The 15,750-nt window shown below is 39.7% G+C and overlaps 1 protein-coding gene across 5 annotated transcripts; it reads right to left on the reverse strand.

The window, feature by feature from the left end:
* Positions 1-1,049: 1,049 nt before the first annotated feature.
* Positions 1,050-14,269, reverse strand: ZNF662 (zinc finger protein 662). 5 transcript variants are annotated; one of them, XM_054482668.1, is made up of 5 exons: positions 14,243-14,269; positions 12,261-12,387; positions 11,499-11,615; positions 7,082-7,183; positions 1,050-6,057 (listed from the first exon to the last, which is right to left on the reverse strand). In XM_054482668.1, the coding sequence occupies exons 2-5, from the start codon at positions 12,292-12,294 to the stop codon at positions 5,030-5,032; spliced, it is 1,281 nt and encodes a 426-aa protein (XP_054338643.1). In that variant the 5' UTR covers positions 12,295-12,387; positions 14,243-14,269; the 3' UTR covers positions 1,050-5,029. The 5 variants fall into 5 exon arrangements, with proteins under 5 accessions (XP_054338643.1, XP_054338642.1, XP_063518082.1 ...); XM_054482667.1 differs by lacking the exon at positions 7,082-7,183 and having other exon boundaries at positions 11,499-11,612; positions 13,970-14,269; XM_063662012.1 differs by lacking the exon at positions 7,082-7,183 and having other exon boundaries at positions 2,748-6,057; positions 13,970-14,248.
* Positions 14,270-15,750: the final 1,481 nt, after the last annotated feature.

A 15,750-nucleotide genomic window follows, 5' to 3' on the forward strand; every position in this document is an offset into this window, starting at 1 on the left:
TTCATATTATATTTTAGTGAATATTAATATGTTCCAAAATTATGTGGGATGTCTACAGTTCTAATGTCTGAGTATATGCTATCAATCATAATTAAGGTTATTATGTTATTGTAAACCACAGAGATAACCAAATTTTCTTTGTCAATCATGTTTTTAACTGTAACTACCCTGGACATTTTGTCATTCATACACAATTGTCTCGTTTTGATCCTCTTCAAAGGATGGTTTATAATCAGCCATAAGGCTTTGACAGGTGCTCTCAAATGCAGGTTTCTGATAACCTTAGAGATCGTGACATTGGAATAAAGGAAAACATGCAGGACTCATGAAGAGCTGAAATGTTCATAAATATCCAACAGAACAAGAGTTAACAGAATGTCCTGAACTAAAAGAAAACTGAAGTAATCTTTTTTTAAAGTTTTTGCTTGAAATATTGCTGATCCTTGTTTTGTTTTCAGAGTTAAGGAAACTTATTTTGAGCCATTTACAGCCTTTAATAATTCAGTAAGATACACTCCTGTGATCAAAATTTGGAGCATATTTGTTTCTCTCCTACTTGCTTCCCCAGAATTTGGAAACTAGTTCTGAGTATTCTTAATTTATAGCAATATAGTTTTTTGCATCAGTGCAATAAGAATCACTTTCTTTTGCAACAGGACACAATTGGAGCAACTGGTTGTTTTACCAAGGCTTTGATTGGAAGGGTATGCTTCCCTTTTAGGAATCAAGCTTGACTTACAGAGCCGATAAAAGCCCCTTGGGAAAACTGACTTCATACCTTGTCTACACAGTCCCCATACAGGTTTCCTAACCTGCAGTGAGTAAGGAATGTCATATTCTAAAAGGCCCAGGAACCCCATATTCTTGGGACCTCAAGAAGAGAGGAATTCACCCAACTCATAGGTATTTGAGGGTACAAACTCATGGCTGGGCTCAGCTTTAAAAGTCCTAAGATTCCTTGCAGAACAGAATTCCATCAAAACCAATTTTAAAAGCCTACGTAAACATAATTATTCTTGCTGCACTTTATGCAAATAATCAGGCCAAACACAAGACTAAAGTTTATTTTGCAAACAACTCAGTCCTATCATGATTTATTTTTAATAAAAATGAGAACTGGAGAGAAATTATGTTTCAAGACTTATACATTTGTCATCAGATTCTAGACTCATTTGTTGTTTTTAAGTTTTTTGCCCACATTTTAAACTAACACTGCTTATTCCTGTGAACCAACCAGCAATCTCTGGCTGCAGCTCAGAAGAAGCAAAAGGGATGGGTAATGTAAAAATCTGGATCAATATTCTAGTTCTGGGCAATTACCCTGAAAATCCTGCCAGATGATTGGAATAAATAAGGTGCCCATAACCCGGAGGTTTCTTTTTTTGGAAAATAAGACCAAGGGAGCTAACCAAAGCCAAGTCCCATACACCCAAATCTTAGCAGGCATAACTATAGCTACCAGTTAACTGGGTGTGTCAGCAGCCTTAGGATTTTTTTTAGCTGTCCTTACCATCCCCCCTTTGTTTCATTTTGATTATGTCTTCTAATAACCTGGTTTGTCTCTTCTCACTTTCAGGCCATTGAACTCTGAACGTTCATGAAATTGGAACCTCAAACGATGGCCACCTTTTACCAGGGACCCTTAGATAGGCCTCTGAGGGAGAGCTCACTATTTTCCCAAAACAGTGCCCCCATCAGCAGGAAGCAGTTAAGATCGATCACTACCCTTATCTTTATCCTTATTCTAAGTTAGATGTACTTCTTTAGAGGGGGGGAATGATAGAGTCAGTAGACAGCCAAATGCTGCCCAGGTCATTGTGCACAGGGGGATTGCCTAAACATGCCCATGATGAAAAATTCCATCCCTTAACACACACACAGTAAGGGAAATAAATCAATGTGGAGTGGCTCAGACTAAGGGCCTGCCTGCACACTGGGAGAATGGGGTGGAGCCACCAGGAATTCATGCAGGGGGAGAAGACTGGGCTCTTCAACTTATGTGTGGTGGCCTGGTATTCAATTTAGTGAGATGGAAAACCTGCATGCAGGACCCCTCTTTTTGTCGAGAGTTTTCCTTTTCACTTAATAAATTCTGCCCTCCTCACTTTTCAATGTGTCCCTGTGACTAATTTTTCCTGGTCATGAGACAAGAACCCAGATTTTAGCTGAACTAAGGAGCAAAAATTCCTGCACTAATGGTATGACTTAAAGCATCAGTATTATGCATGAAATTAACCTTAGGTCATGAGAGCCACCTATTTATTATTTTTATTTTTATTTTTATTTTTTTGAGATAGAGTTTCACTCTTGTTGCCCAGGCTGGAGTGCAATGGCATGATCTCGGCTCACTGCAACCTCCACCTCCCAGATTCAAGCGATTCTCCTGCCTCAGCCTCCTGAGTAGCTGGGATTACAGGCATGCGCCACCACACCTGGCTAATTTTGTATTTTTAGTAGAGACGAGGTTTCTCCATGTTGGTCAGGCTGGTCTTGAACTTCCAACCTCAGGTGATCTGCCCGCCTTGGCCTCCCAAAGTGATGGGATTACAGGCGTAAGCCACCGCACCCAGCAAGAGCCACCTATTTAGATGCTCAACTTCCAAGCAACTGAGATAACTAAGGAGCTTATGAGACTACTAAGCAAGAGGAAAAGGTGACACTGAGGAGCTGTAGGAGAAAACAGTGATTTCAAACACAAGACAGTATTAGTGTGGCTAAGTTGCAAATAACAGAAAACTCAACTCTAATTCGTTTGAACAGAAGATGTTTATTGGCTCACATAGCTGAAAAGTTCTGAGGTAGGTCTGCTTCAGGTAAGGCTTGGTCTAGTGGCTCAAAAGATGTCACCAAGAACCTAGTTTCTCTCTGTTTAGTCACTGTTTTCTTTGGTATTGGCTTTATCCTTAGGCTCCATATGGTAGCACCTGGAAGCTTGGGAATCTCCCCTTTTAACAACAAAAAAAAAAAGTTGCTATAATTCTAGGCCTCACATTTTCCTATGTGCCACACAGAGGACAGATAATATCTCCTCTGGCAGCTCTCAATGAAGAAAAGCCTCTCTTTTCCAGAAGAGCCAGTATCTCCTCATATCACAGTGGCTCTGTGGCCAAGGGGATGGGATAAGCTGATTGACACAAGCCAACCAGGGTCCACTCATAAAGATGGTGGTGGTGCCAAACCACATTCCTGAGAAAGGATACCTTCCCAAAGAATACCTGGGTAACTGTTCCCAGAGAGAAGGGGAAGAGATGATGGAAACCAATAAAAGATGACCACATCTAAAAATGTTGTTTTATAAACTCCTAATTTCAAGTAGAATTAGTTAATTCTATAATTCTTTACTTTCACTTTCCTGTGTAGACTCTACATGTTCCTCGTGTTTATCTTTGGTCCTAGAACCAGGGAGGGCATTTCTGACTCTGATGCCGATACCGGATTATGTGAAAACTTTTCAACTATTGACTGGATGAAGCTATCTAACAAAGCATTAACCACCACCAGAAAGTGACCATTTCTCCCTCCGTTGGCAGTGGCCTCACAGCTTATCAGAATGTAGGCTATCATGGTAGTGAGGGATGGACAGACTGGGAGAGGATTTAGGATAGGAAGCAATGAGAGGGGCTGGAACTATATAAATTTTTATGGAAAAAAATCTCCAATTGAGTTTACATATTCCCAATCCCAGAATGATGTCTCATAAAACAAAGGCAATGAGGTCTCTTAAGACCTGGATTGGCCAGGCGTGGTAGCTCAGGCCTGTAATCCCAGCACTTTGGGAGACCGAGGCAGGTGGATCACGAGGTCAGGAGACCGAGACCAGCCTGGCTAACATGGTGAAACCCTGTCTCTATGAAAAATACAAAATTTTAGCCAGACGTGGTGGCGGGCACCTGTAGTCCCAGCTACTCGGGAGGCTGAGGCAGAAGAATGGCATGAACCCGGGAGGTGGAGCCTGCAGTGAGCTGAGATCACAGCACTGCACTCCAGCCAGGGCAACAGAGCAAGACTCCGTCTAAAAAAAAAAAAAAAGACCTGGATTACCCTCTGCTGTTTCCCTAAATTACTTTGGTGGCCTCAAAAGGAAAGCAACTTCTGAAGAAAAGGTCTTAGAGTTCACAATGTAACTGCAATGTTGCTTCCATCAAATAAGGTTTTCAGTGAGACAGAGTTATGAAAAGCAGTACTAATAAACACTTGTATACAAACAGTATCTACAGAGATACACAACCAGTAGCAGTGATTGCCTCTGGGGAGAACTCAAGAGATAGGAATGACAAGGAAATTTACTTTTCACTGAACACCCTTTTCAACTATTTCAATTCTTTTTTAGCATGAGCATGTTATATCTAGTCAAAGATTAATGTTTCAGGATTTGAAAAACATAAAAGAAATGTACTGTTGGGTCTTAGAGTCATTTAGCTGGGGTTAAGACTAAGAGACATGGGACTATTAGAAAAATATAAGATGGCACATAATTAAATACTAACTTGGGTGGTACTGATTACAAGTAGAAGAGGAAGAGAGATCTGCTTAGTTGAAGAAGCTGGATCTGAGTGATGAAGGGAAACTAAAAGCACAGGAAAATAAGCAAATAAAAATGGGCAGAGACATAAATATGTACAATTAAGAACAGTAAACTCTGCAGTCAGATAGGCCTGGCTCCAATTTCAACTCTATAACTTACTAACTGAGTAACCCTGAATGAGTTTTATAACCTCTTTCAATTCAGATTTCTCATTTGTAAAATGGGGAGAAGAGCACCTATCTTAATAGGATTGTTACGCAAATTAATGTGTGTAAAGTGGTTAGCACCTGATACAGAGTAGCTGCCCAACTAAATGATGCCTTGTTAAAACATCATAGAACAGGGGGACCAGTCTTGCTAGAGTACATGGTAAATGTTCACAGGGCAAGATAATACTGGCTATTAAAGTTAAGGGTTACAGCAAATTGTGAATGGTCATCTCATTTTGTCTCTAGGGTTCCTGCAGCATAAGAATTATAAACAAGTATCACCATTATGCACTCTCTAATGTTCAAGAAGGTGAGAGATCTGACAGTTATAGGGTTTGTCTCTAACATGGCACCTCTGGTGCTTAATTAAGACAGAATTCTGACTGAAGGCCTTCCCACAGTCATTACATTTATAGGGTCTTTCCCCAGTATGGATTCTTTGATGTCGAATAAGGTGTGCCTTGCAAAAGAAGCTTTTCCCACAGTCAGTACATTCATGAGGCTTGTCCCCAGTGTGGACCCTCTGGTGCTGAGAAAGATCTGAGTTCCACATGAAGCCTTTCCCACAGTCCTTACATTCATAAGGCTTCTCCCCAGTGTGCATTCTCTGATGTCGAAGAAGGGCTGGGTTTCGAGTAAAGCTTTTCCCACATTCCTTGCATGTGTATGGTTTCTCACCAGTATGGATCCGTTGATGTTGTGTAAGGCTTGTGTTCTGACTAAAGCCCTTCCCACATTCCTTACATTCAAAGGGTTTCTCTCCAGTATGTATTCTCTGGTGACGAATCAGGTTTGACTTCCAAACAAAGGCCTTAGCACATTCTTGACATTCATAGGGTTTCACCCCACTGTGAATTCTCTGATGCGCAATGCAATGTGATCGAAAACTGAAAGCCTTCCCACATTCCTTACATCCATAGACCTTCTCTCCATTATGAGTTTTCTGGTGTTGATCATAGTCCTCATTTTGATCAAAACACTTGCCGCATTCCTCACATATATAGAATATTTGCTCATTCAGAATTTTGTGATGTATACCAAGGAGGTTATTGACATCAGTAGTCTCTGAACTCTCTTCTACTGAGATCATCTCATCCTTGACAATCACTTCTATAATATCATTTGTAGAACTTTCCATACTTCCCCCATTGAGGCAACCAGGCCACCTCCCTAACCTGCTTTTCTCTTCACAGGTTTTCCCAAACCATAATTCCTGGGATCCACACCACTGGGGTCCACTTGATAGGACCATGAGGTCCTGTGCTTCCTCAATAATTTCCTCCTTCAGAATAAAATCTTCTTTCTTCCTCTTCAACATACCCTCTGAAAAAAGAAATCAGAGCTTCAAATGTCATCATTATCCATGACAGAGCGACTAAGGTCACCAAGTGGTATTAATATGTCCACTTCTCTCCAAGTGCCACCCATGTCTCAGTGGCCCTGTCCTAGCTGAAAATGGCAAAAACAAGGCTAATACACAGAAAGAAACCAAAAGCAAAGACAGCAACTAGATAGAATCCCTGCAGGCTATGATTCCTGGCACCAAACCAAGTACCAGGTTAGGCTCTCAGAAAACAGGTGAATTGAGTCTAAGGAAAACAAAGTCAGAATTCCTCCTAGGTAGATGAGTACAGTTTATAACATGAGAAGAACAGGCCAGGACTTAGGGCAGAGGACCTGTTCAGAAATAAGGAATCCTTAGTGGTACACCTGAGAACCTGGGCTTGTCACATGCAGCAGACAGTAGCAAGAATGAGCTTCCTCATACTTTTCAATACTAAAAGGAAGTATAGTCTTCTCTTTCAATCCAATCACCAAGTTCACCACGAAACCATGGGAAGTGCTTTCTCAAACTACTCCAGGCAGAACTCGGAAAAGACTCCCTCCTCTTTGTTCTCATAGTGTCTTACTCACATTCTGTTACAGCTTCATCATTTTTTTGTAATTATACATTTATGTATCATGTCCCATGAGACTGTGAGTCCTTCCAGGATAAGGGCCATATATGACTTGATTTTTTTATCCCTAACAACTAACACAATGAGTAAAATACAGCATCTACATTAAAAATATTGGGTGATCACAGCAGCTAGATGGGGCAGGCCATCTGTTCAGTTTAAGCCTAAGACAAAACACCCATCCTAATTTAATTAATTTAATTAATAGAGCTTGTCCTAATGAAAGTTGGAAGCTTAGGGTTTAAGTTTTCTCTTAATTGGTTGATTTGGGGGATCTGGTCCCCAAATTTGTTTAGAACATGAATGGCAAAATGGACTTTTACATTTTACAAAAGAAAGATAGGAAAAGTTGTGACTGAGAGAAGAATGCTCATTTCCCTCTCACTTACCAGGACAAATTAGGCTTGGACCCTCTCCTTGCAGTTTCAGGTTTAATGGCTCTTCCACCTGCTCAGGATGGGAAATCCCAGCAAGCTTTAGAGATGGATATCCTGCCAGGGTCAAGATACAAATAAGGCTGGCTCAGTCAGAGGAGTGAGGCCCATCAGGAACAGAGCAGACATGGAAGTGGTAGGGAGAGAATAAAGGTGGGTGAAAAGATTGGTAACACAGATAAGCAGAAATTTGAAGGTACAGAATAATAAGGACAGGCTGGGCGTGGTGGCTCACACCTGTAATCCCAGCACTTTAGGAGGCCAAGATGAGTGGATCACCTGAGGTCAGGAGTTCAAGACTAGCCTGGCCAACATGGTGAAACCCCATCTCCATTAAAAATACAAAAAAAAATTAGCCAAGCGTCACCATGTGGTCCCAGGCACACACCTGTGGTCCCAGCTCCTCGGGAGGCTGAGGCAGGAGAATCGCTTGAACCCGGGAAGCAGAGGTTGCAGTGAGCCAAGATTGTGCCACTGCACTCCAGCCTGGGCAACAGAGTGAGACTCTGTCTCAAAAAAAAAAAAAAAATAGATATTATATATATATATATATTTAAATATAGAATATATGTGAATTTGATTTCACCACCTAGGGATAGGTGAAGAAAAGTCCTTCATCTCTTTTTTTATATATATATATAATATATATATAATATATTATATTATATATAATATATATATAATATATTATATTATATTATAATTATATTATATTATATTTATATTATATATCATATATTATATATTATATTGTGTATGATATATGATATATATTATATATCATATATTATATATTATATTATATATGATATATGATATATATTATATATTATAGATTATACATTATATATTATATTAATATATAATATATAATATATAATATACCATATATTATATGTAATATACAATATATTATATATCATATATGGTATATTATATAATATATGATATATAATATATATCATATATTATATAATATATATTTATATAATTATATCTATTTATATATTATATATTATTTATAATTATATATAATATATAATATACAAGATATATATTATCTATTATATGTATTTTTATATTATATTATATATTATATATTATACATATATAATATATAATATATGTATTTTTATATTATATATTATATATTATATATAATACATATTTATATAATATATAATATATAGAGACAAAGGACTATATATAATATATATTTTATATAATATAATTATGTATAAATTATAAATATATATAAATAAAATATATAAAATATATATTTTATATATAATTATATTTTATTTATATATTTATCTTTTATTTATATAATTATATATTATACATACATATATTTTATTTATATATTTATATATATTTTATATTTTATATATTTATATATTATATATTATGTATAATTTATATATTTTATATATATTTATATATATTTATATATATTTTTTATATATTTATATATTTTATATATATTTATATATTCATATATATATATTATATATTCATATACATTTATATATATTCATATACATTTTTTATATATATTTATATAAATTTATATATATTTATATACACATTTATATATATTTTATATATACATTTATATATATAGTTTATATATACATTTATATGTATTTTATATATACATTTATATGTATTTTATATATACATTTATATGTAGTTTATATATACATTTATATATATATTTATATATACATTTATATATATTTTATATATACATTTATATATATTTTATATATACATTCATATATATATTTTATATATGCATTCATATATATTTTATATATGCATTCATATATATTTATATATGCATTTATATATTTTATATATGCATTTATATATATTTTTATATATACATTTATATATATTTTTTATATATACATTTATATATATTTATATATACATTTATATATTTTTATATATATTTATATATATTTTATATATATTTATATATATTTGATATATATATTTATATATATTTGATATATATATTTTATATATATTTGATATATATATTTATATATATTTGATATATATTTTTTATATATATTTTATATATATATTTATATATATTTGATATATATTTCATATATATTTGATATATATTTATATATATTTGATATATATTTATATATTATATATTTATATATTATTTTATATATATTTATATATATTATATATATATATTTTATATATATTTATATATTATTTTACATATATTTATATATATTTTACATATATATTTATATTTTTATATAATTTATATATTATTTTATATATATTTATATATATATTTTATATATATTTATATATTTTTTATATATATATTTTATATATTTATATATATATTTTATATTTTTTATATATTTTATATATATTTTTATATATATTTTATATATTTTTTAATATATTTTTTATATATATTTTTATATATATTTTATATATATATAAAGGATAGAAAATACTGGAACAGAGAAGTTGCAATTCCATCAGTTCCCAAAGATATGAAACATATCACTCACTTTAAAATGTCAAGAAGAAATAGAAAAGATGAAGATCTCTTCTTCACCTATCCCTAGGAGGTGAAATCAAATTGACATAGTATAGAATCAGGATAGGATGGAATTGCAAAGAGCTATTCTTGAGGACTTCCTGTCTAGCCAGGCAATTCTGGGAAACCATAATCTCCTAGTTTCCTTCCTATCCATTTATTGCTTTCTCATTCCACAAAGATTCAATGGATGGGGTCTCTCTATGGCATCCATAAGAAATGGACTCACACCCTCACTCAGCCATTTCCAAAAGTCACTTCTTACTCAATAACAGACACCTCTGTTCACAGAGATCTACTCTAATACACCTTACTTCTGCTTTCACTAGAACTGTCTCTTTGTAACCTTCATCCGAAACCTACTAAGAAACAGATCAGTTCTACACCTTCAAATGACAACCTTTTCTGTTGCCAAATCCAGGGACTATGTACTCTGAGTATTAACTTCTGTAAGACAAAAGTGGACTTTGAGTAGGGACAGGTATGTGCCAAGGAAGTCAGCTACAGGTCAGAGAGTTAGAATTTTGCTCAAGGAGTAACTTAGCTGTTGTTTTTTTACCTAAAGCAAGGCAAAGCAAAGCAAAGCAGAGAAATTCCCTAAGGTGGTGAGGAGAGGAAGTATTGAGAATGCAGAAGACGCTGTGGTCTCCCCACACCCCTTCCACTACTCCCCACTGTAAAGTAGCTATGTCCTTTGTAGGGGGCTGGAGTGGGGAGTTGGGTATCCCAACTCCACTTCCTAGGGTAGGCTCTGACTTGGCTAAGCTAAGCAGGTTAATCCCATCCCACTCACTACATGAGAGACTGATTCAGAGATCGGCAATTCAGACTAAGTCAATCGGTGCACAGTAGTTACCTTGCCACAGTGATTGATTTAGAGCATATGACTTAAGGTAGTCCATTAGAGCATACTTGGCACTTTGATTCACAATGTTTAAAGGCTAAGGAAGGCCTGCCAGGTTTCTTCCCCTAGGTATGAAGCAGCAGAGTCCTGTTACTACCACCAATCACCTTACAACCAAAAGGGGAGCCAGACTGTAGACAAAGCCAACACATACGGAGACAGAGCAGAGAATGTAATTCTGATCAAACTGTACCTGCAGCCCACTCTACCTCAGACTTCCCAGTTACATAAAACAACAAATTCTTTTTAAGCCAGTTTGAATTGGGTTTTAACACCTGCAATGAAGAGTATTCTAATATGAAAAGACACAACAAGGAACTGTGAGAATGAGGAAATTGGGAGCACAGCTCAAGTCTCACTGTGCCCACAGAAGAGCCCTATGGGAAGATGAAATGGGGCCAAGGAGGCAACCAGGAAACACAGTTATCACTAGGAAACTAAGAGTAAGAAAGTCCTGTTGGGCCTAAAGTAATCCCAGGGCTTTCCCGAGGAATAGGAACTATTTGGCTGAGGGTTGAGAGTTCTTGGTTTCTAATGGTAAAGATGGCCATTATATCCCAAGCTGGAAGACTGTAAACAGGCCAGGAAGTAGAAAGGGCACCCAAGATCGGAGTAAACAGGAAACTCATGGGGCAAAGATACGTGGTAGCCATGATAACAGCAGAGATGGGGAAGAGGCAAAACAGGTTAATGAAGATGGCACACAGAGGAGCCAGGATGAATAAAACAAGGACTCAAGAAGATATAAAACTATGGCAACACAGAGAAGAAATGCAATCCCACTAGTGTCTACAACACTAGATTAAAAAAACACCTATCTATGACATTTTAAAGATCATGACAAGGAAACTGGTCAGATGACCGGCACGTGTTCCCTCACTCACCTGAGGAGATGCCCCTCGGGGCCTCTCCATCCAGAGCTCCCTGAGGAACCGAGCACCAGGGTGTTTCCCCTCGTTCCAGCTGGGAAATCAGAGCCGGTTTGGGAAATGGAAATGCTGCTTAAGAGGAAAGAAATGGGTCAGGCAGGTGAGTGGCGCGACACAGAGTAATCCCAAGGCTCCTCCCAGGCCAGTGTCTTCAGGGGCAGGAGGGGAAAAAAACGGAAATAACTAGGAAGAACACGAAAAGGAATTCCAGGGGAAAGGACAAGAGAGGGGCCAGGAGACTTACAAAGGTCAGGAAGTTGACAGACAACTCAGTAACTGTTTGAGTCACCAAATGGATGATTTCACTCATTGAGGAATTGAGTCCTCAGTTCTTACCTGTCCTCTCCCTCTTAGAGCTCTCAAGTTCAGACATCCTCATGAGGATGCTTGGAATTAGGCTGGATCTTGCAAACCAAAAGGGCGGGGAACTGAAGGCTCAGTGGAGCACCATGAATCTGCTCTCTTCTCACTATACCCACAACACAAGGGTAGGGGTTTGGCACCTCTCACTCTGGGGCAAGGAAGTCCTGTATAAGGCCCAAATTGATACCAGGACTTCCTACTTTCCAACGACTGCTGAGGTTGGGCCATTAAAAATCCAAGAGCCTGAAGCTGCCATTGAGCTGAGGGTTATCAACAACTCCTGAGCCTTTTGAGAAAAAAGGAGCCAGCAAACTCTGAAGGGTGGAGGCAGGGCCCAAAGGGAGAGACCCTTACCCAGGGAAGCCACAGCCCCATAATTCTCCAGCATCACATCCCTGTACAAGGCTCTCTGAGCAGGGCCCAGGCCGATCCATTCGTTCTCAGAGAAGTAGACGGCCACATCCTCGAAGGTCACTGACTCCTGAAACAACATGTGTTTAAATGCCCTAGGACAACCCCAGGACCAGGCCAAGAGGAAGGGGAGACAGGGCACCAAAAGGTACTGTGGGGGTGACTGTGGGGATTCTGGATTCTGAATGTCTACAGGAACACTATCAGCAGAAGATTTTTGCCTCCTATGTACAAACAAACAAGGCATCAGCCACCAATTTTCTCATGTCTCTTCATCTTTATTTCAGCAAATATTTTCTCCTCTTTTTCATGAGTCTGCAAAAGTTTTCTTGTTTCATCCTTATACCCCAAACCACATCTGTGCTCTAGGTCCCATCCTTTCTCCACAATGTGTCCTCCTTCAGAGGTCACCCACGCTTGATAACAACTATCATTTATTAAGTCTGTGCCAAGCACTTGACATATATTCTTTATGTCTCACAGCCTACTATCAGATTCATTTTTTAGAAGAGGAAACTGAGACTCGGAGGGATTAACTTTCCCCAAAGTTCCAGAACTGAGACAGAACGCAGGCCTGTTTGACTCTGGCTCTTGCCTGTTATGCCACACTGACTTTGGTCCCCATTCCTGCCATCCCTGCTGCCCCTGTATAGGACTCTTCCTCCTTTGTCCTCCCCAGTCACTGCCACCAGCCACAGAGGCAGCTAGGGCTCCTCAGAACATTCAGGTTGCTCTGAACACTGTACTCAACAGGGCAGATCCTCGTTGTGACTTTACTCCCTGCACCCCCCCACCCGCAACACACCCTCACAAAGATCCCACCTCACTTGCTTCCCCACGTCCCAATCTCCATGTCCCCATTTTCTATATCTCTAGGAGTCTCAGCTCCTGCACCTTCTTTCTCTCATCCTCTTCCTTAAGAAACAAATACTGCTGACCTCTAGCCATTGAGACTTCCTGTAATTCTCAGCCACTGCCTCCTTCAGGGTCTCAGTCTCCATACTGTGGAGGAGCCCATACTGGTCCACTGCACGTCAGTCCTTGCGCACTACAAAGTCTCCACAGCTATTTATCCAGCACTCCAGTGCTCCAAGGCTTTGGCTGGCTCAACTTTGTCTGCCTAATAGAGTCCACATTCCTCTGCACTACAGACAATCCCATTCACGACTCACAGACCCAGCTTTCCTGGCCAGGATCTTCAGCCACCACCACTCTCATCTCCGATCCTCTCACCATTCCATTGGGAAACCAAACTCTTTCCGCGCCCTGTTCTGTGCCCTTGCACCTGCGGCTACTCTTGCCTGAATATCCAGTTCTTCCCTCCTGCTCCTGCATTGCAAATTCCTTTTCAACCTAATACCCAGCTCAAACATAACCAGCTCTGTAAATGTGGCTCTGAAATTCTGGCCATTCATCGCCCCTAACGGCACTCTGTGCGCTCTGCCCCAGCAGTCGGCTCAACCCCGTGCCGCTGCACATCTGCTCTCCTTGAGGCTCAGGTCCGGGGATGTCGACTCCGCTGTGCCGCCTGTCCCTCGAGGCCCCTCACTCTGGGTTGTACCCCCATTTCCCAGCCGCCGCACCACCCCGTCTCCGGGCCTAGAACCCAGGGCAGGGCCAAGCCTGCTTCCAGGCTCCGGCCCCGCACTCACCCGGCGCGCCCGGGGCAGCGCGGGCTGTCCCGGCAGCAGCTCGAGGACAAGGCCGAGGCGTGTCCCACTCGCCAGAGCCGCGGCCGCCATAGCCCAAATCGCCCTCTGGGAAAGCGAGGGCGCGCCAGACCCGACCAGAGGCTGTTGGGGTCGGGGAGGAGCGCTCTGGACCCGGGCAGGCCTGACGCGGCTACCCTGCGCCCTGCAGCCACCGGAGTAAGACCCCGACTCCACTCCCTGCCCGGCCCACACCCGACTCCTCGTGCTCCTCGCCAGCCAGACCCCAGCATCCGGGAGGCCGGGGCTCGGGCCGCTCCGGTTGCTCTAGGACGGCGGAGGGCGCCGCATCTCTGTGGTCCTCCTTTCTCGCTCGGGGAGGGAGGGGAGAGCGGTCCGGTTCTCCTGGAGACACGGACGATCCCAGGGGCCGCTACCGGGGTAGGGGTGCAGGCGGCTGGGGAGGAATCCTTCCCCGGCGCTCTAGGCCACCCCTTCCTCTCCAGCTCGCTGCACCCTAGGTGGACAGATATTTGCTGACAGGAGGTAGCGGGTACTTCACTAGACTGCACCTGCTCTTATCTCTCCTTTTACCAGTTTCTGCATTCCCAGAGCAGACCTGTATTTTATGTTATGTCTTTTAACATTCTCATCTTTGTGCCTCTAACAGGCGCCCGATGTCTAGCACCTCCTGGGGAGTAATTTCTTTAACTGCCAAGGAATATTTGTAGAATTGTCCACGAAAAGTCAAACTGTAAAATATTTGAAGAGATTTATCCTGAGCCAAATATGAGTGACCATGTCCCATGCCACAGCCCCAGGAGATCCTGAGAACATGTGCCCAACGTAGTCGGGCTACAACTTGGTTTTACACATTTTAGGAAGACATAAGACATCAATTAATACATGTAAGATGTACATTGGTTTGGTATGGAAAGGTGGGACAACTGAAAGAGGAGGCTTTCAGGACATAGGTGGATTCAAAGATTTTCTGAGTAGCAATTGGTTGAAAGAGTTAAGTTATTGTATAAAGACTTAGAATCAACAGAAAGGGATGTCTCAGTTAAGATAAGGGCTTGTGGGGCCCAAAGTTTTATCATGCAGATGGAGCCTGTAGCAGGCTTCAGAGAATAGACTGTAAATGTTTCTCATCATTATCACACTACCAGATAGTCTGTGAGACTTAAAGAGGCTGTTCTATCAGTCTTAAGGTCTATGTTGATGTTAATGCTGGTCAGCTGCACCTGAATTTCAAAAGTGAGGGGAGCATAATGAGCCATGTCCAACTCCTTCCCATCATGGCCTGAACCAGTTTTTCAGGTTAACTTTGGAATGCCCTTGGCCAAGAGGAGAGATCCATTCAGATGGTCAGAGGGCTTCGAATTTTATTTTTGGCTTACAGAATAAAAGAATGAATAAATGTTGAACCAGTTTTTCAGTTGAAGAAAGTAGGGCCCAAAGAGAGAAAATGGCTTACTTCACGCAACATGCCAGGAAATTAAATTTTTTAAGAGTTGTGAAAATAAATAAAGACTATTCAAATGAGAACAAAGACTACTATTCAGAGCTTGCTATATATGACAAGAGAGTCAGCCCTCATCACTTGCATTCAGCAGACTGAAAGTCAGGCAGAAGAGTGGGGAAAGCTTCGTAGTTGAAAAAAGGAACAGCTTCAGGTATTCCCTTATTGGAATTTGCTGGCATGGGGAAACTACAGGTGGGCTAACTAGAAGCAGGGCATCTTATGTAATTGGTTAGGGGGAAATATTTGGCTTTCTCTGTTT

The sequence above is a fragment of the Pongo pygmaeus genome, chromosome 2, assembly GCF_028885625.2.
Source record: "Pongo pygmaeus isolate AG05252 chromosome 2, NHGRI_mPonPyg2-v2.0_pri, whole genome shotgun sequence".
Classification (NCBI taxonomy): Eukaryota; Metazoa; Chordata; class Mammalia; order Primates; family Hominidae; genus Pongo; species Pongo pygmaeus.